The sequence below is a fragment of the Phalacrocorax aristotelis genome, chromosome 6 (assembly GCF_949628215.1).
Source record: "Phalacrocorax aristotelis chromosome 6, bGulAri2.1, whole genome shotgun sequence".
Classification (NCBI taxonomy): domain Eukaryota; kingdom Metazoa; phylum Chordata; class Aves; order Suliformes; family Phalacrocoracidae; genus Phalacrocorax; species Phalacrocorax aristotelis.
The window spans coordinates 25,152,864-25,178,124 of record NC_134281.1 but is presented as its reverse complement, the minus strand read 5'-3'; the positions used below and the strand labels follow the sequence as shown (position 1 = coordinate 25,178,124).

Sequence of the window (25,261 nt, the reverse complement as noted above, 5' to 3'; positions counted from 1 at the left end):
AGTAGTTAGGTGAGCGCTTCAGTGGCAGTGCCAGTACTGGCATGAATCTCTTCTAAGCCAGCAGCAGGAATGAGAGAACTTCCTGACAAACTGAACTAGGAGAAAAAGGGGTTTTGATGTTTTATGTTGGTGGTTTTCTTGGTGTTTTTTTTTTTTCTGTGGTGGTTTGTTTTGCATTTGCTTTTTTAAAAAAAATCCAGTCAAGCTCCTCCCCATAGCTGCACAATCAGTTGTACTAACTAAGCAACAGTGTGGATAAAGTGCCTACATCCACTCTGGCCAACAGAAAAGAACAAGCAGCACTACTTCAAAAAAAAAAAAAAAAAGCCCAAACAAAAAACAAACCAAACCACAAAAAAAAAAAAAAAAACAAAACCACCCCAAATAAACAAAAAAAACCAAAAACCAAACATTCAAAAAAAACCACAGTACAAAGGCGCATAAAGCCTTCCCTATTTCTGAGCTGCTAAACAAGCTTACAAGCATCCAAAACCACATTAAATCTTTCTATTTCCTTTTAGATGCTCAGACAATAACAGAGCTTAAAATGGAAGCATTAATAAACAGATGAGCACAGAAAGCAGCTTGATTTCCAATACCCAGCAATGACAAAAGTATCTTTTGAAGTAAACTAGGGATTTATTCACACAATGTAAATAACCACAATTGTACTGTTCTTACAGCCATCTGAGACAAGGGGGATAAAGCTAGCCTGACTGAAAACGAGAAGCTTGGTGAAACATCTAGAAAGAACTTCAGTATTTCTGAAGGTACATCTATGCTTTTTGGTTTCTTGTCTGCATTTAGGCACACAAAACGTGTGCTACACTGAAAGGACCATAAGCTGAGAGAATCTAGAAAACAAACAAACCAGAACTACAAACATTTCTTAGAGCCTGTCAATACTGCAAACAGAAACAGTTCACAAACATGCTGCTGCCAAATAAATCTTTTCATGTTGGGGGTGGAGAATTTAATGCAGCTATGATGCCAGGTCTCTCTTAAAAGAAAATAATCGTCCTTGCCTTTGATACTAGAGATCCCATTTTGAAAATATTTACAGTTGTCACAAAACTAAGAATTAGTTTAACATTAAAATCCAGGGATGACTTTTTTAATAGCAAGAATCTAAGACTTTTCTTAGAATCATTTAAGAAGTTAAACATTTTTAAGTAGCCAAGCTGGCAATAACAAGCTAGTTGAACATTCTCATTAGTTGGGCTGACAGCTAAATTTTGTTTCTATGGTTGTACTTCTTTCTTCACTTTTGCTGAATAGTCTACCTGCTGCCACAACCAAGCTAAGAGAATCACTATGGCTCTTTGAAACCTAGGAAAGAAGAAACCCAACATCCTTAAAGTGCTACCAAAACTAGTGCCTACTTGTCAGAGTTCACTCAATTATGCAGCAACACAAGAAAGGGACTGAAAGGAAAAAAATTAAGAGAAACTGACTGGCCTGATCTGTGTCTTCCTCATGTCACACAACTGTTTAATGAAGAGAAAGAAAAACTAGACGTAAATTTCATCTTCTGGTAATTACAAGAAAGGGTCTCTGGGTCAGGAAAATAAGCCAAGAAACAGCACGTTTCTCTCAGCTTCTCTGCATCTCATGGAAATGGGGAGATAGTTATTCACATTATTTGGGCAGGAGACCTACAGTTTCGCCCCACAGTGCGGAAGACTTCACTAAACTATGATACGCTCATCTTCTCAGTTTTGGATTAACTTCTCGGATTCATTCAAGCCAAACCAAAAAACGACCACCACAGATGTGAAGGTCAGAGCTTACTTGCAATTATAATAAATTGGCTGGAGTAATCTCCATTCAGTGAAAGTTAATTTATACTCCTGTCACTAACAAAGAATTTACTAGGAAGTGATCTCAGCGCTCAGTTCTTTTTCGTGGAGGAGGAAAATAAAGAGAGGAAACTCAGTAGATGTCTGTTTTCACAAAATTGGGCAATTGACCTGAACAGTCAACCATTACTTTCTGCATGATCAGTCAGTTTTCTCATGTTGCCATTTCCTAGTAAAGCACTAGGAAATTATACATTGAACATCATTACTGCTACTGGATGTTCAGGCTTGTCTGAAAAATATTGCGTGAATCAGAGCTGATTACAAAACTGTAAAAAGTGTATGAAAGGCAGCTAAAGGGTCCGAGCAGAAAGTCTGGGTTATTCTAATAAAGGAGGAAAAATTAGAGTTTAAAGCTATTTCAGAAATAGGCTTTTTCCATATGAGAAGCATCAGCCTCGAGGAACAAAGCAGTTAGCACAGTGAAGAGAATCATGACACACCCCAAGCAGTAGCAATGCAGTAGCCAGACAAGTCCTGGCTAGTGAAAACAATCCTGAGTCATCATGCTATAGCAGATTTTGTAGCTCCTCATTATTCCCTCTCTTGGCAGTGGACAGCCTGCTTTATCCCCCTCATCCCCACCCCGCTCCTCCATTCCTCGCAAGAAAGAAGGAAATATTTTAGTTAAATAAATGAACCAAAACACTCTATGAGGATTTTGTCACCTCCTCTGACCCCCATTGCATCCCTGCATTTCCCAAAGAGTAGGGAAAAGAGTTTGTAGCTGCCAGCTGAGCAAAATATACTCCACTTCGAGACAAGACACATGAAAAACCTGCCAGCTCTCTCAGAACTATTTGCCAGGGCTGAGTATTGCTTTCATGTTTATGCAACTGTAGTCAGGAATGAGACATTAAGATGACTATGTCCTTGAAATTGAGGAACAGTCCCTGTCTTAACGTTTTCTAGTGTCCCTGCCCTAAATTCTCTTTCCACACCCTCACTCTAGTTACACATAACAGAAGCAATTCAGCTTCAATTTCTGCCACTCTGCTGACCGCAAATGGGAAACACTGACAATAGCATTTACTTTAAAAGGAATACCTTTTAAATTGGCAATGTGAAAATACTGTTTAAAGATATCCAGACTTTTCATTTACAGATCCACCAAACACCAATTCAGGAGATAGATGTGAACTGTTAAACTGGAGGAAAGAGTTGGTGCCCACTTCTCTTTTCCTTAACTCTTCTTCCAAGGGTGCCTATGTAGCCTTCCCAACTCCCTATTCAAACTGTCCTCTGTATGCCTGTGAAGGCAGCTGGTCACATTTTTGACCCTCAAAATTTTGTCACTTGAGAATTGGGGGCGGGAAGGAAGGAATTAAAATTCTGCATCCAGAGTCATATCAGATGCTTGTCTGGGAGCTGCTCACCCAGTCCAGTTCCTCCATTCATAGGGTTGTTTTCTAATAACCGACTGTATCCTGAGCATGCACCCAGGCATTGTCAGAGCAAACCAGTTACCAATTCCTGGCACGTAGCAGTGGGAGGGAGACGTGTGCCCAGAATTTTTAAGGGCAGGCCGAGCTGGCGGCAAAGGATGAGGTAATGGCTCTTTCACAGTTCCAGGGGCACCCGCACACAGTTACTGCTGGTCATAGTGCAGCCTTTCAAAAGCCAGGTTTACTTTCAACATTTGGTAAAGTTTATACTCCCTTTTAATGGCAATAAAGGGAATCCTTGTGCCTGTATTTGAAACCAGCACTTAAATATACTATTGCTTGAATTCTCACAGTTACACATTTCAGCTGTTTCTTATGGGCAGGACAAAATGTATGCTAATCAAACCACCTATTTCGGGAAAAAAAAAGGAGGAAAAATGGGTCCTCAGGGAGAAAAGATAAAACATGCATAGAACAAAGCAAAACACAGTTGTTTTTTTTTCTTTGAATGTTCTCACTTAGGGCTAAACATTTTTAGAAATAATGAGAGTCATACTAAGAACATTCTTCTCTTCTTACTAACTCCTTGGCATGTTAGAGGACAAGCTACATGGAGTGCTTTGATTTTAATTTTTGTTGGAACTGTCTGTGGCTGAATAATCTGCAGTCCAGATGTTGTAACAACAATAAAGTCCCTCTCAGCATATACACGAGGATGGCAAATGGCTCTGTTGCAAAATCCTGAATAAACCTCTTGACTCCCTTTTCCTCCTTCTATTGAATCATTCAAAAAATATCACAGAAGATAAAAGATTTGCAAAGATACTAGATATCAGCTGAGAAAATAAAAGAATTAGTTCAAAGGTAAAGAGAACCAACTTAGTTTGATTTAAACCTTCTCCCTCCTACTCAGTCTGCATTTACAAAGTCTAAAATCATTAGAAATGTTTCCAAGAAGCTTTCAACTTAAAATTCTAAGGGGGGGCAGTCTAAAAATACATTTTTTCAGAGCAGGTATTAGGATGCTGAATGGATGCCATGAGACCTGACTAAAAGCAACACAAAGTAGTCAGCATCTTAAGGGAAATTCACTAGGCAGGTGATTGGTGTAAATGGAGGAACATCAGATTAGTACACTTATTACAATATTTAAACTAATCATAGAATCACAGAAAATCTTGAGTTGGAAGGGACCCATAACTTTTTTTTTTAAAAATTAATAAAATCTGGCAACTTTTCAGGATTTCAAACAGAAAAAGTTTGTAGTACTTTCTGAATGTAACAGTACTTAGGAATCCAAATTAGCTTCAATCTCTACCTATATGTACGTGATGGAAACCATATACCTCCGTTGAACAGCTAAAGCTGCTTCCATGGAAAATTAAAAATGTGCCTTCTCACAGATATTTCTATTGTGCGTCTCAGTTTTCCAATAGGAATTTCTCTAGAAATTGTAATTTGCAATTTTGTGTTTGGTATACTCCCACCAGTACTCAGCAAATACCTCTCATATCTGCTTAGTAAAATAAAGAAACACTTAAATTAACATTCCAAGGAATCTAGACATATTTTAAAAAGTCTGCTCTTGGAATTAGTATTCAATTCATATCAATAGTGATTTTTAAATTTTTAATAAAATCATCCTCATCATGCAATAAATATAGCCGGTAGGGCTTTCAGGACTTACAGGTCCTGATACATTGCTGCATAATGCAAACAGATACTAATGCCTTTTTAGCTCTTTCAGTAAATTCTTTGAAAGAACTTTGGAATAGTGGGAATCTTGATAATAGCCTGTTATAAAAGAAGCTACAGAAAACTCTTCAAAACAGTATGCTGGAATGGACTGAGGACACATGGAGAACAGTTTCCCATCTGTCCAGAAAGAAAAGAGGACAAAAAAAGGGGGTAGCGGGTAAAAGGCATCTGGGAAAATGTATTGTAAAAATATTTATAGCCTAGCCTCTGTTCTAGCAACGTAAAGTAGTGTTACTTTCATTTACTTCCATGATGTACACGCAAGATCGGGCCATAAAACCTTCAACAAAACCCTGCACACAAAAAGAGCTCTCAACAAAATTATGCCACAGCCTAAAAAGCAGAGCAGCATGGTGCAAATAGCCCAACAAGCTGTACTTCACAGTCTCTCTTCACCAGCAGCGTCAGAAATTTGCACCAGCAAGACCGGCTCCTGTGGCAAGCAATCACATTGCCACAGGAACACTGCCAGATGAGAGGACATTTAACAGCATCTTCCAATATCTCATATCCCAAAAGAGATAGTAAATATGACTCTAGCCTCTGCTAGATTAACAAATGAGTCTGAGAAACACAAACTTTTATCTCCCATATTTTATAATACTAGGCACAGTTGAATCAGATTTTCAAATCATTCTAATGTTGTCCAAGTTTTCTTGAAAATATTTTATTAATACAGAAATCATTTGTCTTCCCTGCCCACAAGAAGGCTTAAAAATCCCTACGTCGTACTCTATTCAAGATGGCCCCATTTGGCTGTGTCACTGCAGCTTGAGAAGACAGTAATTGAGGGCAGTTATCAACATACATGGTAGCCACAAATACCTGGCAAGGAGCCAGAGTTACTGCCCTCATCATGGTGGCACAAGAGAAAAGACCCTGGCAATATAATTCCTCCTACACACACAGAGCTCTTGCACAGAATTAGTCAGCTACTACCAACGGCAGAGTTGACCCAAGGGCAGGACGTGTTTCTTCAGTCTGCTGAGGTTAAACCATTCGGCCCTATTTAATCTGTTAGAACCATCAGCACTGGTAGCAGAATGGAACCTGAAAATCCTACCAGATTAGGCTGCAATAACTGGTAAACCTGGTATTTCCAGCCTGCAGTCAAAACAAACATGGGAATAAAATCACAGCGCTTTTTAAAGCAGCAGTCAAAAGCCCTCTTGAAGCCTTGTTTATAAGCAAACCAGTCTCAAAGGCTGGATTTGCATTGGCAGGGTTTGGAGCCTGCAAAATAAACCTTTCTAGGTAGTGTTTTCCTTCTGCCTATAAGGGAGGAATGGTTTATAGTGTAATTTCTCCCAGACTACAACCCTTTCAAACTACACTGAAGAAAATGCTTAATTCAACACAGCTGGCCTCACCAAGCTTCCTTAGGAGCCTCTGCACTTTGGGCATGCACCTGCAATCCTTCCTTTAGGAAGGCAATGAATGGTAACACATAATCTGACAGCCTATTGGCAGGGTGAAATCACTACTGGCATTCAAAAACAGGAAAATGTACAGAAGCTCCTACTTAGTCGCAACTTCTTTGGCAGAAATCATTCCATTTAGGCAATGCTTTATGTTCTACTATAGTGGATACCACACAGCACCTTTAAAACAGTATACTACTTTAATCAACACTAAGGTTCCAAACTGAGTGACAGTTTGGAAGAAATTCTATGATCAAGTGATAGAACTCCTAGAAAAATGGTTCTCAATTACCTACACTTTGTGCTACTAATGTTTTGCATATAATGGTGATTAAGTGAACCAGACCACCAGTTGTGCTCAACTTCTACTCCACCCATAACTGGCTATTCTAATAAAGGGCCTCTGGTAAGAAAACTGCACTTTGGCTTCTGAAAATTACTATTGTAATACGAAAGCCAGAAAAATCACAAAGCATCTGTTGAAATTTTAATTGTGAGAATAGTGACTTTCCATGCTTTACAGAACTTCATTCTTTCAACACTCCTAGTGAACAAAGAAGTATTTACTCTACTACAATTCAGGCACTTCTTTAAGGTTCTCTTTGCATTTGAACCAAGCTCCATGTACCTGAAAGAAATTATATGATTATTTGTTAATTAAGGTTTGGACACTCAATTTGCAAGAAAGATTTCAAAGATGCAATGAAATTAACATGAAATTCTCGTAAAAGACATCCCTAAAATTTCCTCTGGTAGATGCAGATGTTTGGAAAAAACACGACTTCTTGTAATAGGTAACTTCAAAGCCACTTCTTTTAACTCTGGGCACAGTCCTTCCACATGGGTGGAGCACATATCCTCTCAGGAGCTCGCTGCCAAGACTTGCACTACTCCCTCATTTTATGATCATAAATGTGTCAAGAAAGATCACATGATCAAAAGACATCTAAATTATTCTGCTGCATTGACTTGAACACTGGAGAGTAGACTAAAAAATGTATCCCATCACATCGTGGCTGTACATCTGGTCACATGATAGGAAGCACCAGAGGTTTGCAATATGGGACTGAATGTGTAGGCAGACCCTCGCTCGTATAAGATGCCGAGCAGTTGTGTTTTTGCCGTGTCATGAAAGAGAAACTGTGAAGACAGGACTGATGTGCAGAAAGTACATCTGACTTGCGGACCCCCTTCCTAGCCCATGTCTAACCGGGTTGGGTGATCCTCCTTCACGCTGTCCTGCGTGTGAAATTGCAGCCTTCACCAAGCGAAGTGACATCTAGGTCACGGCTTACTTTTCAAAAGCATTTGGACACACAAGATTCTATGACATACTCATGTGCTGAGAACGATGAGCTCAGAAGTTAATTTGAACTAATGCACCTATAGAGCACACATATAAAAGGAAAAAGGATTCATCTTGAAGAAATCATCACCTGTAAATCCTGGCAAGTGCCCGAACACAATCTCTATCCCTTCACTTACCTCACAAAATGCAGTTTGCAATCCCACTGACACATTCTCTCCTTCTGAACTTTCCAAAGAACAAAGCTTTGGAAGTTTCCCAGCTCCCTTTCAAAAGGGTTTACAGATTCACGCGCCATCACATTCTATGATAGTTCAATACCTGACATTGCACAGAGAGGAAATAAGACTATTACTGAAATGTCACAATCTGTGGACTTGAAGAGCCATAATCAAAACCAAAATATATGGGATATTTGGGAACTGCCTGAGCTACCAATAGAATCAGAGTGACTTGGCAGAAGGTAGTGAGAATCTTCAGTTCTGTATCAATACTGGAGATAAAATGTGGTGGGGGAATTAAACAATGACCCACAGCAAAAGATCACACACGGAGGTGCTGCCTGGACTTGTCTTTTAGAACTCACTGCTAAGAAACTACAAGTCATCTTACAACCAGCCAGTATATAAAAAAGGTTTGTCTCTGTTCAAGTCCATGCAGCAAGATCACTTAGATGTGTTTTAAGTAAGTCTCTATTCTTCTCTATTCCTGATTATTATTTTTCACTTTCAGCCTCCTACTGATATGGCATGTGACTAGAAGCATCTGACAATTTCCAATGCTCTCACTCAACTCTGCGTGCTGCTTGAACACTTTTTCCATTCACCTGCTTTCTTACACGCTTCTACAATTGACTCAAAAGACTGTATTATCAAGTCTGAAGTTCACTGATCATTGTCTGCTTAAGGCTTAATTACTGTGCAGAAAAACCCGAGCAAACACCAAGCCTTTTAGATGTCAGCCAAACAGTAGCAGCACCTTCTTCCCTACCTCCCACACCAAGGATGTTAATGTTTTCAAATCTGCTGAAAAAAGAAAATTGATATACCTTTCTACCCAGTCTACTCCATGAGCAGTAAAAGCTGCAGAGACCCAATGACTTATGTACTTCCAATTGATTAAAATAGGCCTTCTGTAAAGGCCTATTAACTTTTTACAAAGACCAAAAAAAAACAAACCACACACGCCTGGAAGTTTTTACAGCCAATCCTGGACAATCACAGCCTCATGTGATGGCATAAAAAAGCTTTAATTATCTGCAATGTTATAACGCATTATTATATGATGAACCAGTGACCTATTAATCCAAACAAAACATCTCAGCACTGCTAGCCGAAAAGGAAGGCTGAATTCATTCAAGCTGTAGGAGACTGCAAGGCAAGGTCTATGGCAGCATGCTGAGATAGCTATTAGCTGTTCAGAAGCTACAAAGTTTTCCTAGAGAAATCCTGAAGTACTCTGTAGAAAATTATAACACTTACACAAACACTGTGAGCTGCCCAACAGTATTTTACAGAAAAACAGAAACAAATTCTGGCACTTAGACCTTTCATCTAAGTGTTCTGAAATGCTTTGTAAGCACTAGTACCAGAAAAGGTTTAAGCAAATGATACTAATTCTAAGGCAGGGAAATTGGCATACCAGGCATCAACCGAGCAATGAAGAAAATCTAGGAATTCTACTGCCAACCACCTAGCTGTTTTTATTTTCTGATTATGATAGTTCTAATGAGATCTGTGTAACTCCAGTAATGTGAATACAGTGTTTAAGCAGTTTATTATGTGTTACCCTTTATTGTAATATTCATGGTTTTCTACAGTTGCATGTGAGTGTCCAAAGACGGACATATTTCAATAAAACAAAGAAACTTAAGAAATTTATTTTATAGAAGTTTTAAACATCTCCATACATGGCAAAATTAATAATCATAGGCAGAAATACAAATTTTGTTAAAATTTTATTATAAATAATTATTTGTTTAGCGTAAAAACATTCAGCATATTGTTTTTTAGCATCAAAGTTTTGATGACATCTACTGAACAAATTTCAGGCTCTGTGTTAAACAGGAAACTCATCTTACGCTGCTTTTTATTTCTAATGCCCGTGTGACAAGTTTCACAAAATGTACATGATTAGGGCAAAGAAATCTGAATTTGTTATAACATCAAAAATGGATCAGGATTAAGGTGGCATATTTTTCAACAAGAAAAGAATATGGTCCATCCTCTTCAATAGTTTACTATGATATATATACACACACACACAATTACTCTTTTTCTTTTCCCCTGAAGCTGTTTAATTATGAAGACGTCAAAACTTGTAAGTACTCTAACATGAACAGTCACCATGAGCAGCTTATTTTTTCACTGCAAAGTCAGTATCAGACACGAGTCTTAGTTATTTGATACAAGAAAAATATTGCTGGTTCAGTGGCTATGTTTCTACCAAACACAAAGAAAAGGAGGAAATGCTGTACTTACTTGTTAAAAAGGTTCAGTCCAATCCTATAATGGCGTTTCCTGATAACATCATTACTGAAGGCAGGGGAATCCCAGCTGTTACGAGTTTCTTTGTGGTATGTTTGTTTGCTCAAGGTTTGCTCCCTTAGGCTGTCTCTAGAAGAAGACTCAGAGCTGCAATTTATTGTGTCATTAGAGTTGGAAGTACTGTTGATGCTGTCATTGTCTCCATCAGAATAATCAGACTCTGATTTGCTTTGCCTGTTTGCTGTGCCATTGATAGCTAAATGACTATCTATAGGCCTAGCCCTATGCCTTGCCTCCTGTTCCTCTCGGGATATAATCTTGGCAGGAATACTGTGAGGGATGTGTTTGGGGCTTCCTTGTTGACTAGTGATCCCTCGGTCATAGGCATTTTGTCTCTTTAACGAGCCTCTCTCTGAGCGATCACTCAAGTCCACTGAACTGTCACTGGGTGGCTCTATAGTTAGCAATGGTAGATGATCCATTCTCATCCTCTGTTCCTGGCATTCCAGTGATGGGGTACTCCTGCAGCTTGTATCAGTGTCTATCTTATCGTCTTTGTGGGTCATAGACCAGTACTCTTGAGAAGAGTTCACAGACCGAAGCCTCAAATCAGATTCTGTACTGGAAGGTCTGTCTACTGACTGGGAAAGTGGAAGGGGTGGAGATAACTCTTCTTCATCAATATATAATGTAACATCACTGTATGATGCTGTCATCTCATCAAGCTTCCTGTGATCCACACCGTGAATTGCTGGTTTAGTCTGAGCACAACTATCCCTTTCCATTTCACGACTTCTGACTTGGTCCGGAGTCTGGACTTCATCAGAATGTAGACTACGGCAATTCAGTGCATCATCAATGGACTCTGCAAGGGATTTCACCTGCCTGGAAAAAGCATCCTCCAGTTCTGTTATAGCATCAGCAAAATCAGTAGATGCTGCTGGAGACTTCATTGTAGCTGACTCTCCAAGGTCACCACATTCAGACTGTACCAGGGATCCCAGCTTTGACCCGTCATTTGTAACAGAAACTTGTTTTCCTTCAAAGTAAGAGCTGTGGACTTTCTCAGGTCCTTCAAAGGAAAACTGCATTCTCATATTGGACAGTACAATGCGTCTTGACATACGATTTTCAGACATAGAACTTCTAAGACGCTCAAAATTTTTGTTCATCTGATACTGGCGAAAAGCTGTTTGTATAGTACGAGCAGCATGTCTAGTTATGAGACGGCCTCCATATTTCCGTTCTAGCATTTCCACCTGTGGAAGGGTGAACAAGATTACTTTGTAACTTGATGCAGGTTAGAACAAGGTTAAAGTATTACAAAATAAAATTTCTTTTAACAACTTCAATTTTCAGAAGTTTTTTGAATTGTGTACTGTTCTTGAAAGTAAAGCTCCAGGCTAACAACTGCACAAATAGTGAACCGAATAATTGTAACAATAACTTGCAAGTTCTACCATAAAAATAGAGACAAAAATATGACCATGTGAACACTGTCACATAAAATTAAGGTGTCGGCAACTTGTGTGTGTGCATGTTTAAATCTTGGTTTTCACACATTAGCATTGGTGTTCCCATGTCAAAGCAAACAAGACAGCACTCTAACACAACATAATGCAGTCATTCTTTCTCTGGAGGGACAACTGAAGAGAAGTAAAATCCAAATATAATGCAAATTGCCATATTTTGGGAGTAAATTTTAAAAGTGGCCATCACACTTCCAGGCTTGCATCACTCTCTACATGAATTAAAATCAGATAGCATCATTGCACCCAGGCCTGATATCAAAGTAAAACGGAGCCACCCACACCATACGCTTCCAGAGAGGTTTCTCTGATAGAATATCCACATAGTCTTCCTCAAACCAAGAACATATTTCAGACTTTCTAAATACAAATTCAAATCTATTTTCATTCTTGTAACTACACTCAAGATTGCCAGTGTTTCCAATTAACAGAATGAATATTCAAAATAAATACATTATAAATACTATCAATTTAACCTAGGGAAAATGATATGTCAATACTTTTGGAATACTCATTAGATATTTTCAAACCTTTCCTTCCAAAACGTGAAAAGCATCACTTATTTAAATAACATTGAACAGGATGAATAACTAGTTTTATTTCAATATTTTTCCCAATATTGAATGTCTGTTCTGATCAGTCTTTGCTGGATCCATATTATTCACAAACACAAAACATACATCGCAAATCAGTATGCTTAGTATGACAATTAAACCCACCATTTTTCTAGCAACATTTTTTTATAAGTCCATGCAATTTTCATAATACTCCAATGATTCAAAAATAATTTCTCCTCACTTGCAAATCCAGGTACCCTTTTTCATTAGACACCAGGTTTTAATTACTCATGTCACATGCACAACCTCTCCTCCTCATACTTTGGAGATCACTCCAAGTAATTGTTAAGTTCAGATATTGATGTGCAGAGGGGATTCATCCCCCTTCTGTGGAAGAACTAAATGCTACTAAAAAAATATTTTCTAGTCCATTATGTCTACTATTTGGGAGTAGTTGATTTATTTCTTTCAGTGCTATTGCCTGGTTCAACAGTTCCTATTCCCCTTCCACATTAAAGATGATCTTTTTGGCTCAGTGTTTTTAACATGTGAATCACTTTTTTATTCTAGATGCAAAAAATATGCACAGTTATTGGCATAATTGAGGAGGCCAACTTTTCAGATGGGCTCAGATCAGGATTACTGCTAAGGAATTGTTCTTTTGACTGTATCTTGAAACTTATTTAAACTAAACTCAAAAAGCTGTGCTGATCTTTGAGCTGGGAATCTGTAAATCTCTGCATAATTTTCTATAGTTTGTCTATAAAAAAATTGTTTAGCCTTTCACCCCTAAATGGGGGTTATATTAGCCCCACATTTGCACATGTCAAAGAGGCTGTGAGGTTACTTGTACAGTGTTCTGAAGATTAAAAAATTAAGAACAGTGTGCCACTGCTGTCACACGTTTGCTACTATTTCTATCCATAGTATACATTAGGTCACATGTGTTTAAATAAATTGTAAGAGATTATTTCGCTGGACTAATCTCAAAACAAATGATTAATTGTTAATTTAGCTGCTCTCTCCAACTGTCAAACCTGAAGAAAAGATAACTGGCATAGCTGGTGTGAAAGAATAAAACAAAAACTAATATTCTATAAAATAATCTGGACTTTACTCTTGCAAACAGGCTGTTCCTCAGGTTTACACAGAAAATGACAACATCACTGATTATCATAAGTTAGGGGGTATTGATGGGAATTTTAATTGAGAGTGCTTTGGATTTTGCCTAGATGCTTTACTAGACTTACGACTGATATTTCTAATAAGTTTTAATGCATATTCGGTGCACCTTTTAAATGCATATTTAATGCATATTGCTTTTAGGTAAAGCCTTCGACATTTTTCTAAATAGTTTTTAAGTATCTTCTGAGATCTCAATGAGAACTTTTTAAGAGCAGTAAGCAAGTCTTCAATATCAAGCTTCCTTTATATACCATTGTCACTTTTAATTGTGTAGGTCTCCCCAAACAAATACAAAATAACATCTGCAGTCCTCATCCTCTGTCAAACCAGCACAAAAGGACAGATGGAATTAGGCTCTGTGGAATACCTGCAGTGCGAGAGCCCTCTTTAGTAAGCTTAACACTCTATGTCAATCCCTTATGAGACACCTAGCAAAAATGACTGCCAAAGGTGGAAAAGGAAGTAACATTTTGGATCTGACAATGAGGGCCTTGTGATTCAATAGCGCAGCTGGCGTAATCTAGGTCAAGAATCAGGAACTTGATATGACCCCACTCCAATATAGAATTTGGTGAGCAGAAAGGATAAACTGAACTCATACTTGCTATCCCAAATATTGGCTTCAACTTTAAGTCAGAGCTCAAGGCCTGTTCTTCCAGGTCTCTCTGGAACAACATTATATGATTCTCCAACCTGAAACTTTAGAACATCAAACAGATGGCAAGTGAGACTTAGCCCCTATAAATCTCACTATCAATATGTGGTCCAAAATCAGGAGTAGTTCACTTCTTGTCTGTGGATTTTTGCCTGCTTCCACTTCTGCCACATTAACATACAAGTCTGAGTGTCTGTGCAACATGCCAGAGTAAAAGTATTCTGTGGCAAGAAAGATCTCTACCAAACACCAAAAAAACCCAACTAAAAGCAACCAAAAAAACCCAACCCAAAACAAAACCCCCAAACCAACCCAGATTTTTCTTAGCTTACAGATATGTTGCTGCTATCATAAACTAGGTAAAACAGCTCAAGTACCTGCTTATCTTGTAGGTCTGAAGAGAGTTCATAGCTCTCAGAAAGTGATCTTGACCTTTTAATAGCTTCTTCCTCTGCTTGTTTTCGCAGTATAGATGTTGAGTGCTGAAGTTTCGGCCTCCGAGATCTTTGTTGTCCAGGGGAGACAGAATACAGACTGTAAGCAGAATGATCGTAGTGGTCTGGACTTATAGCTGAACTGTGTGTTATAGGTCCTTGATGGTACGTAGATGGGCTGTCCAAAGATGTGCCGGTTTCACTGCTTGGAGCTTCACCCTCAACACTAGAGAGAATGAAAACACCGGAAAATTCTCAGGTAAGCACTGTATACCAAAACTCTCAGCAACAATTAGCATAGTTTTGCTTAATATCATTTTATGTAGACATCCAACACATTTTGATCAAATTCAGATGCAGTTAGTACAGGGTAATGTGACCTTCGTGCCAAACACCATAGTTTTCACTGTAATCTAAGCAAGTGTCTATTTCTGTTGCAGAGGTCATCTTTAGAGCATGAGTCAAGCAGGAGAATGGGGATTACAAGTATTATTTAACTTTATACAGTAATTACTAATAACATCCTAAGTCACTCAGCAACTACTGTGTAAAATAAATGAAAACTTTTGATTTCTTCTAAGACTGCTCATTTCCAAGTTGTTCTACTTCAAAATGACAGATGCTTATTTATGTCTTTCCTTGCTTTGACAAATAAAAGCAATATTTTCTTACTGTTATATTACAGTTTGACATAAAAGGATTACTTTCATGTTACTCAAAGGAGATGTGGGTTTTAATGGATCTTGTGACCTACTCTGTTTCTACAAAGTGAAGTTGAGAAAAAGTACGTACAGGAGAAAACTCATTTATTTCTCTGTTAGTGAATGATTGCTCCCATGGGATACTTTTGGCATGCTTTGCAGTAAAGCATCCCAAGGGATGGTGGTTCTAGCTAATGAAAGAAAATAGTTTCAGGTAGGGCAAACACAATAGGAGCTATCTGACAAATAAAAAACACTTTGAATGCAGTTATTGCTAAGGAATAAAGGAAAGAAAAAAACCTATATATTAAAGGAGTTGTACAAAATAGGAAACATTTCAACACTGAGACCTAGTCAAGGTTTATCCTGAAGTACGGATAACTAATTTTAATCTGTATTTGGTTTATATTTACAGTAGAGCATTCTCACATTACAATAGTGTATGCACTTTCACTCTCCACAGCACGTTTTTCACGTGTTTCATAAATATTTACTATCTGCCTCATCCTGTGTACACAGAGCACTGATAGAAACACAAAATTCTACTTTATTTTAATCACTCAAAAGACTTAGTAAACACTCCACACATGCATGAATATAAGCGTTTGCAGTACTTCCCCTACCTTTTGTTTTAGGAACAGGTACATCCAAATTCTAAAGGAGTAAAATTCCATGTTCCCACCATGCCCTGTATTTCTTATTTCGCTTTCATTCACATGTATATGAAACATAGAAAATAAAGTTCTCCTGTTGTCTCTCAGAAATGAAATGCTGTGACCCTTGCTGCCACACATACCACAGCAGTCCCTTCAACAGTTCAAAGTACAGAGCGATTGCTGAAAGAACACTCTCCACTGGACCACAGTGCCAGAAGAGATCAAGGTTAACACTGGCAAAACTCCCTTAGCTTAAACAGTGTGTACTTTTTAAAGCGAAGGAGGAAAAAGCCCCTCAGATTTTTCAAAATGTTTCTATAAACATGTAAAACTGAAAGCAAGTTCTCTTTCTTTGCCCATCAAAATATTACTCTACCCAAAAGGTATTTTCAAACATACTTTACTCAAGCTAGAAATATTTTCTGTGTGCACACATAACTTTTTCCAAAACGGAAGTTGACAGGAAACTAATCCCTTTACCTCTGTGATACAGCTGGCTTTCAACTTAAAAATTATAAATTATCCAGTTTTGCTAATGACATTGAAACTGTGTAACAAATAATTCTCTCTAAAGTATCCATTAAAGAAATTACTATGATACTGAACTGCTTCACATTCTCTGTTTAAATCCTAAAATATACTTCTCTGTTCTGCTGTGGGGTCACACTGTTCTGTACATTGCAGGTTCTTAATCACAAGCTTATTTGTAAGTACTTTTCATACAAGTATGGTAAATTTGGTTTTAACAGGAAGTCAGGAATTATCACTATTTCCCCCTTCTTAGGTTCTGTGACTTTTTTTGCCTTCCTTACCCTTAAATTGTGAACTATTTAATAACCCTTCCACATTGATTATAATCCCATGTTGACATTTTAATAATGGTACCTTCAATGGATCACTTAAACTTTTCATCAACAAAAAGGGTACTGCCCTAAACAGAGGCTCTGATTAAACTTAGGGGTTTATTCTTTATTTTTAGATTGTCTTTTGTACCTTTTTCAGTCATAAATATGATCCTTGACTGACTTGATCTCATTTTGCTCATAGGCCTATTCCCTGCCATCACATCTGACCTTTGAATCAGGGAAGTAATTATCTTTTACAGCAGGCAGCCTCCTGCACAACCATACGCCAGCCCTTTAAAGCAAACAAGTGTGCATGGTCAGGACTTCATATTTGAAGGCTTTCTCCCATTCAGCTCTTCCTTGTCTGTTAAGAGCAGCTGAAGCTTCATACAAGTTATTTCATAAAAATGAAACTCCACTGACAAAGAAAAGCAGCTTGCTTTCTACTTATTACTATTTTACACGTGTTTGGAAAAGAAAAGTATTTCAACAAATATGACTTGTGTGAAGCTTTAAGGATGACAAGATGTATTCCTCTGCTATGATGGAAATGCACACAGAGCATTGCGGAACAAGAGCGTGGAAGTGAGAATCATCCTGGCCATTTCTATTTTGAAAGACTGTATGCTAAAAAAGGTACCTTTGCTTCAAAACAGACTTAGAACACGAGCCAGTCACTGCAGGGTTACAAGGGTGATTTTTATCTATCCACTTATTAAAAATGCCAACATGCAAAAATGTCAGGGATTCTGCTCAAGGCTTGCAACAAGAATTACAGTAAGTCCCTCTACGACTAGGGGAGTAGTCAGGCACCTCTCTAACACTACTTCACTTCCAGCAGCCACCCTGCACATTGTCTTTCTCAGATGGGTGAGAAATTAAGTACACTGCAAAGATGGACAATGTAACGCTTGACCCAGTCCCAGCTGGAATTAGAAAGAACTTACTAGCAAAGTCTCTGTTTTGAGGCATCTGCCACCCACCCTACATGCCCAGTAGAATTACTGATAATTTCAGTGATAAAAATAATCTAGTGAATGAATTTGGTTCATCTCCCTGTAACGTGCAATGGCATATTACTAGGGAGACTGGCAATATGTTGACTATTCCAGCTGTATAATATTAGGAGAATGCAAAACAGTTGAAATTAACCTTTTATTTTTAGAACTCCGATTGTTTTATCACACTCCTCTTTCAGCAGAATATAGACATTCATTATCTGCCAAGCCAGAAGAGGAGAAAGGTTGCTTGCCAGTATTTCACAAAGAAGCAGAGAATGGAGCAGCCAAAGAGTGAAAATGGAAATTAAATATTTAAAATTAATTAGTACTATTAATATGACTTTGCATGAACAAAACTTTAAAAAAGAGCCATGGAAAAACTTTGCTTCTTTGTAAATCTAAATTACTTTTTCGAAAGAGTGGCCAGCACTGACTGAATCAGTATTTTATCAAAATCTGACACTGAAAGTTTCTTCCTGCATAAGCCTCAACTTCTAATACTGTTAAAAAAAAACCCAAACACCACTGTATCAAGGAACAATAGGGAAGAAGACAGACTTACAGAAAAATGGAACAGACTGAGTACAGTATTTTTAACATATCTCAACAGATATGTAAAACTATTGGTGAAAACAGATTAATTTTACTTTTTTAAATGACTATACACCAGTGCTAAATACCAAGCATAGATGAATTCAGGCATTTTCTTTTCTTCTGTGTATGTATGTCTCTAGGCTTCCTGCAAGAGCTAAGCCACACACTCTGCAAACACTTTTAAATTAAAATACGTCAGCTGAAGTGACATGTGTGGATGCAAGAAGGATCTGTTGGCTTCATCAGCAGGGCAGTGAGATAAGGGTCATCCCTGCAGTGTAGCTAACACTATTTACCCATGATGCACATTGCTCTCTAACAGCGACAGAATCAAAGCTCACTGCTCTGTCTGAATCAAAGACTAATACCAATGTGCAGGCAGTGGCTCCCAAATGCTGCTTTTCTAACTGATCTGCCTAGATGACAAAGCTGAGTAACACGGCGCATGGCTGTTATCTTTGGACTAAAGTAGAATACAGCAGATCCAAGCTGACAAAATATGAAGTAGATGTTGTTACTAACTAGAAAAAGGTCATGTTTTTTACAGTTATTTCCCACTCTTGAGGTGATAAGTTAATTTCAAGAATTAAACTCTGTCTCCTCCTTCCCTCCGTCTAATCACCAAATGTAGTTGCATAGTTAGCCATGACCAAAACAAAACATTTCCACTCCATGCATTTTAGCAGCATAAACCTGGCAGGTCTTTTCTTCCCTGTCTCTCATTTTACACCTTCAGTTAGTACCTCTGATCACAAAGGCTGTAATTAGCAACCAGACACAAAAACCACTATCATAGTTTAAAATAACATATTATTCAGGAAGTTTGAATATCTAATGTTGTTGTTTGATTTATTTTTCAGTTTTATATTCACACCTTCCTTTTCCTTCAAATCTTGCCAAACTATTAGCTCAGCAACATCAAAAATAAGCACAATAAAGACAAAATTTTGGAAAACAAGAAAAAGTCAACATTTGAGCTTAAAATGGAAACTGGAAAGAGCTTTCAAGACCTAAATTTCAGTAAAAGAACAAAGCTCAAGCTTTTCCTTAACTATAGACTTACTTGTCCCACTGAAAATGGCAAAATTACCAGAGAATCTGCAGGTTTAGATCCATAGGCACAAGCATTTGCCTCTCAGAGCAACTACACTATGAAAGAAAGAGATGATAACCTGAAAAGCAGAACATTCCTTTTTACTGAGGCCCAGTACCTTATCTTTAAAACTACGCGCATGTAAAAGGAAGTACATAACAATAACATCAGATGCAAGGAATTATCCCCTATACCCACTCGCTCCAGAACCTTATAGTTTACAAGGAGTGAAGTGTCCTGCTGCATTTGTATGACTAAAATACAAAGATAATGAAAACATATGCTTACAGAAATCATCCAAATGTTCAAGCCAGTATAATGTAGATTTGGGTTGGAACTAAAAACAACAAAGAAATTCAACATACTTCTAAATAATGTAAATGCCAAACCAAAACTGCATGCAACATTTTAAAATAGAATCAAAAGACCCTCCCAGCAAAACAGAGTAAAAACTAGAGAAATTATTTTACCAATGAACATTCTCTGAAATCAACTAGTTATTTTCATCATTCATTTAGAATGGACTTTCAACAGTGTAAAATAAATATATGAAATTGAAAACAGGCCCTAACAACTGGATGGTACACACATGAGAATCAATCAGCATTATATTCATCCTGTAAAAAATTTATTTTGGACATAAAAGTGTCACAATATAATAGGTTTGTGCCGCTACATCCTAAATAATTTTCTGTAGCATTTTAGATCCTTAAAAGTATGAACACAAGTTCAAAGGTACACAGAATAAATTCCTTTTCTTCTAAATTAGAAAGTGGAAAGTATGCACAAGTAATATGAATACAGTAAAACCACAGCCAGCTTAAAATTCTAGTCAGCACATGATGATAAAACCACTCAGCTTTGCCATGACACTACAACAGCTCTGTTCTTTAGAAAGCAGGCAGTTTTTAAAGCATGGCTTTCATAGGGTATCACTTGTCAGAGGCAGCAGTCAAAACTCCAGGTAGTCTGGATAACCTGAATTCAAATTGAACTTAATTAAGTATTTATACTTTTTTTATTTTAATCTGTTGCAACAGTGAAGCATTTGCATGAGTAGCTCTTAATGAAATTCTCAATCAAATCCATCCCTTCCCTAACTTGCCTACTTTTCCTCGAATCCATATAATTTATTCCCCTCTTCAGGAAAAATGCACATAAACTTGGTTCCCTCCAAGTCATATCTACTGATAGAACATTTCAGCAAGCTGATTTTCTTCCTTTGTCTCAGGGACTTTTCTGGCCATAAACATTAAAATGATACCTACATTTGAAGTATCTGGATACCTAGGGACTCTGCCATATGATTTATGAGGTGGGTTTAAATGCAAACCAAACAGTGAATCTTTCTGTATTAAAACCTCATTTCATAAACATTATTCCCAATACAACTTCTACCTCAGTCAAAAATAAATAGGCCCAAATGCCCAGAAAGAAAGAAGTGCTATGCATCTGTTTTACGCCAACTATCTCTTTTTAAAATTTGGAGGTTAAAAAAGCCAAACTCTGATCATAACTCCTAATTATAGATACCCACTTGAAATGGATCCAAATTCTCTACCTAGCTCAAAGAATGCAGACCAGAAGTCGCCCATGGAACTAACTGTGAGTAACAGAGAAAAGCACAATGGCAGCTGCTAGAGCAGCTGCTATGCTCAGACACTTCCAACATGAAGCCTGAAAAGAAACCAATTAAATGGCGAAAATGTTTAGGTCAAATCTAGGCATTCCACACAGGAACAAACCTCTACAGAAGTTAATTTATTGCATATAACTTTGTCTTTACAACTGCAATGAAATACTAATCTGAATGTGAAATTTTAAATGACAATTACAAACATAACATCACTAACTAAAACTATGTCACCCTATACACAACTTAATCTGAATATAAGCATTCATTTGACACAAGGGTACACACTACAGCTTCAAAGTTGGCTTACATTTCAGTACCTGTGGTGCCTTCTGCTATAAAACTAGGAGGTGTATTTAATTAAAGCTCTGATGTATGCATTGTATTATCTCAAATTACTCTCCACAAAATGTTCTTAATGTAAGCTCTTGAAATGCAAAACTAGCCATATGTAGTTCATACAAGCCAGCCTCTTCAGCATTTTTCTTTTTTCTCTCTCCCCCCCATTACAATATTCCCCAATGGAGTGAGAACATTTGAGAAGTATATTACTAGTACAATTTGCAACAGATTAGAATCTAGTTCTTATTGCCACGTCTGTTTTGTACTGTCTAGTAAACAAAAGTCAATTATATTAAGAAGTTATACAAATCCCCAAATCCAATAAAGGCAATAACATTAACAAACCAATCTACCTTCAAATACACACTGTCAAAAGTTCAAAGCCATTATGATGGACAACAGCATTCACAGGCACTGACAAAAGCTTTGATCCAGAAAAGAAATATTGATCAACTTGTTTTACTTAGAATGCACTCTCAATTCAGCTGTTTCTGTTAAAAACAAATGAAACCTTTGAATGCACATCAAAGTAATGTCCCAGGTAATTCATCTTACTGAAGTTAAATATCATTGCAAGAAAAATCCAGACAAAATTTGCATATGTGTCAGAAATGAACACTAACAAAGCAACTGCTTCATTCTGTAATGTTCTGTGTAATAGACTGCCAATAACCACCAGCTGAAGTTAAAACACAGTCTGATGACCACTGACAGAACAACCAGAGTTCCACAAGCAAGCACCGCTACGCGCACTGCAAACCTTCGTTTGCTCTCTGGCCCAAGTCCTGGATTCAAAATTACAGAAAAACCCCAACATCTACACACTTGGACACTACCAGGTTTTAATTCTCACTAAATATCCCCATAAAAACCATTAATAAAATTTAAAAAAAAAAAAGACATTTTGACCCCGACTCTTACATGCTGTTAGTAGTAGCGGAGAACAGGGGAATAAAGATGAGAAATTATTTTCTCCACACCAGAACAGAATGTAGGAATTAGTGAACTGTCTCTACTGAAATGGAGATGCACACAAGCAAGATGAAAACAGAACCAAACAAAAAGCTACCCAACTTCTCCATTTTAGGGAACTTTTATAATAGATATAAAAACTAAGGATATCCACTTGAAAAGAGCTTACTTGAGATTATCTTCAGCTTCCAAGCAGGAGAAGGAAGGTTAAACACCTCACACATCACCTTTGTCTACATCAAGCAGTAGCAGCATACTGGTTAGCAGACATAAGTATTTTCTACAGAAGGGTCAAACGAACCAACCGACGCTCACTCAGTACGTATTTAACGCCTTATGAAGCCTATCTGCTAAAGGCAAAGTTGTTTTTTTTTTTTTCATTATTTAGCAGCTGGAAAATAACAAAGGAGACTGACAGCATCACCAGAACTTGAGTACAGCTTATAAATGTTAGCTTCTATCTCAGGTAAAGACAGACAACGTCATTCTCTGCTAATCTGTGTTAATCATCACCCAGCATACGTTTATTAAGCAATGACCGTAATTCCATGTGTCAAACTAAAAAATGGTTAAAGTATTATTAAAAAGATGCCTATGATAATAATCTGAGGCTTGTGGCTGGAGGAAGAGTTCTCAAATTTATCAGCCCAACTTTTAGAGGGCTTTTTATGGTCAGCTCATTCTTTTGATGTGTCAGCATAAAACATATCAACATTAGAAAATGCCACATATGCTTCAAAAGGATGCTTACCTTCTTACAGTGATTGAAGCTAAAAGTTTTTAAGTGCAACTGTGATATCTGACCATTTACAAAATCTGTGAAGCTCTACCTACCACTGCAGACTTTGTCCTATTCCTCCTATGTAAACTCTTACACAATAGGATAAGCTTCAGAAATCTATGGCGTTTCTCAATGCAGCTGTGGTAGAGTTTGTCCTCAACTATTTATTATTTATTCAGATATAGCATTCAGCAACTGGAATCCTCTTATTTAGTATATCGATACTACATATGACACACTTAAGATATTAATACACCTTCTACCATTTATATCTTGACATGACCTTTATACGACACTAATTTTGAAAAGGAATATGTAGCAGCTGAGAAAAAACTGAATTGCACGCACAGCTGAAGCAGCATTTGATATAATGCAAAAATCCTTGGCATTCTATACCAGCCATTCTTGTATTTCACCTCTGTTGTGGCTTCAGCTGCTGTGTGAAGCCCACCAGTGGGAGAGGTAATACAGGATGGCACTGCTGAGAAACTGCCTTACTGGTAATTAGGTTCTGTAAGAGACTAAATACTAGTTTCCTATCCCCATTCAGTCCTTGGTGGATAATACTCTTCTTTCCTCTCTTATATACTGTATATCATATAAACATGAATTCGTTTAAAGATCCTTAATGAAACCCTGTTTACGGAGTAAGTAAAATGTTTCAGGCATTGAAATTGCATATGTAGAACAAATCTATATTCTCATTTTAGATCAAATGTACTTGATAAAGCCTATCATTTGACTAATTTTAAGGTTTTGCCCCTTTACTATTCAAAATAATTACAAATAAAATGTAGTACAGCGAACTAGGAACAATTTCTGAGTAGGCCAGCCTTTCCCTTCAACTAAGTCTTTGTGCCTGTGCAGAGGGAAATTAAGAGTCATCATAAACCAAAAAACGTGCATGGAGTCCACGCAGCAGAAATGACACCAAATGCATCTTTTTGTATTGGACACTGTATCAGGTAAAGTCACAGATCACATCATGACTGTATTCATTTAGGCCGTATTTCACTTAAGTAGTAGCAAGTGAATGTATACAAAAAGACCTATTTAAAATGACCAGGGGATTCTATTTCAATTAGTTAATGATATATTGTTATTATCTAATGAGGTGTGGTTTAGAACAATGTTGCTGATAAAACATAAAATACTTTGTTCTCTCACTTGGACTTAAGAAGTAGTTGGCTAAAGTTCTCCCACTTCTAAAAACCAGAAAGGTATTGTTCAACTTTGAGTGGTTGGTTGACTTTTCTCTGAAGTTACAGATAAACCTCATAAGGTTATACAGCAAGGTACTTATTAAAGCCAATCTTAAAGAAGGCTGGACTGTTAGAAGTCTGATCAGAGAACTGAATCTAGAAGTACATAAAAACAACAAAGTATTTAATCTTAAACACTGCACAAACCCTGTGTTTTGACTGCCAACTGTGTTGTGCCAAGTCTGAAAAAAAACCCCAAAAACTCCATAACAAAAGACAAAGAAACCCTACTCGTTTTCTCTGAGGTAGAACACAATGTCATTTCGATATGCATAAACACAAACAGGCATGGGAAACCCTCACCAGCTAGGAAAGAAAATGTATGAGAACATAGAACCCTTGTTCCTGCTTTTTGTGAAATTCAGACTGTTGCCACCGAGTTAGTGAGAACAGGAAAGGACCTCAAGTATTCTGCACACACTGAGAGAGGTCTGTGTTGTAACTTACTGGAACAGAATCACTGCTAACCAGTCTTTAGTCACAGGCATCCTCATAAAAGTGAGATTTTTATCCTCTGCAGCACACCCAAGGTTTATATCAAAGTGTACAAAACATGTTTAAGGAAATAAAATGGTAAGAGAACTTTTGTTGGAAGTATGGAGTTTAGTGGAAAAGAAAATGTTTTAGATGTTTATTAGATTCAAGGCAATGTGTTCAAATACAGAAGATGTTTGCAGGCATACTCAGAAAGATATTCTGTGTCTTACAGTGTATAAATCTTCACTCTTAGAGGTTGTAAGCAATCTTCTGAGGTCTTGTTTGTTCTAAATCAGTTGAAGAGCTGACAGATGCTTTTTCTCATTCAC

At 37.4% G+C, this 25,261-nt stretch overlaps 1 protein-coding gene across 6 annotated transcripts in view; it reads right to left on the bottom strand.

Annotated features, from left to right (window-relative positions):
• The window catches only part of IQSEC1 (IQ motif and Sec7 domain ArfGEF 1), a 196,832-nt gene that overhangs the window by 37,124 nt on the left and 134,447 nt on the right, over window positions 1-25,261 (bottom strand). For all 6 annotated transcript variants that reach the window (XM_075096697.1, XM_075096696.1, XM_075096693.1 and 3 more), the window contains 2 exons: window positions 14,519-14,801; window positions 10,210-11,474 (listed from right to left, as the gene is read on the bottom strand). In XM_075096697.1, the coding sequence (XP_074952798.1) occupies window positions 10,210-11,474; window positions 14,519-14,801 (1,548 nt within the window). Of the gene's footprint in view, window positions 1-10,209; window positions 11,475-14,518; window positions 14,802-25,261 lie in introns of those variants that run through there.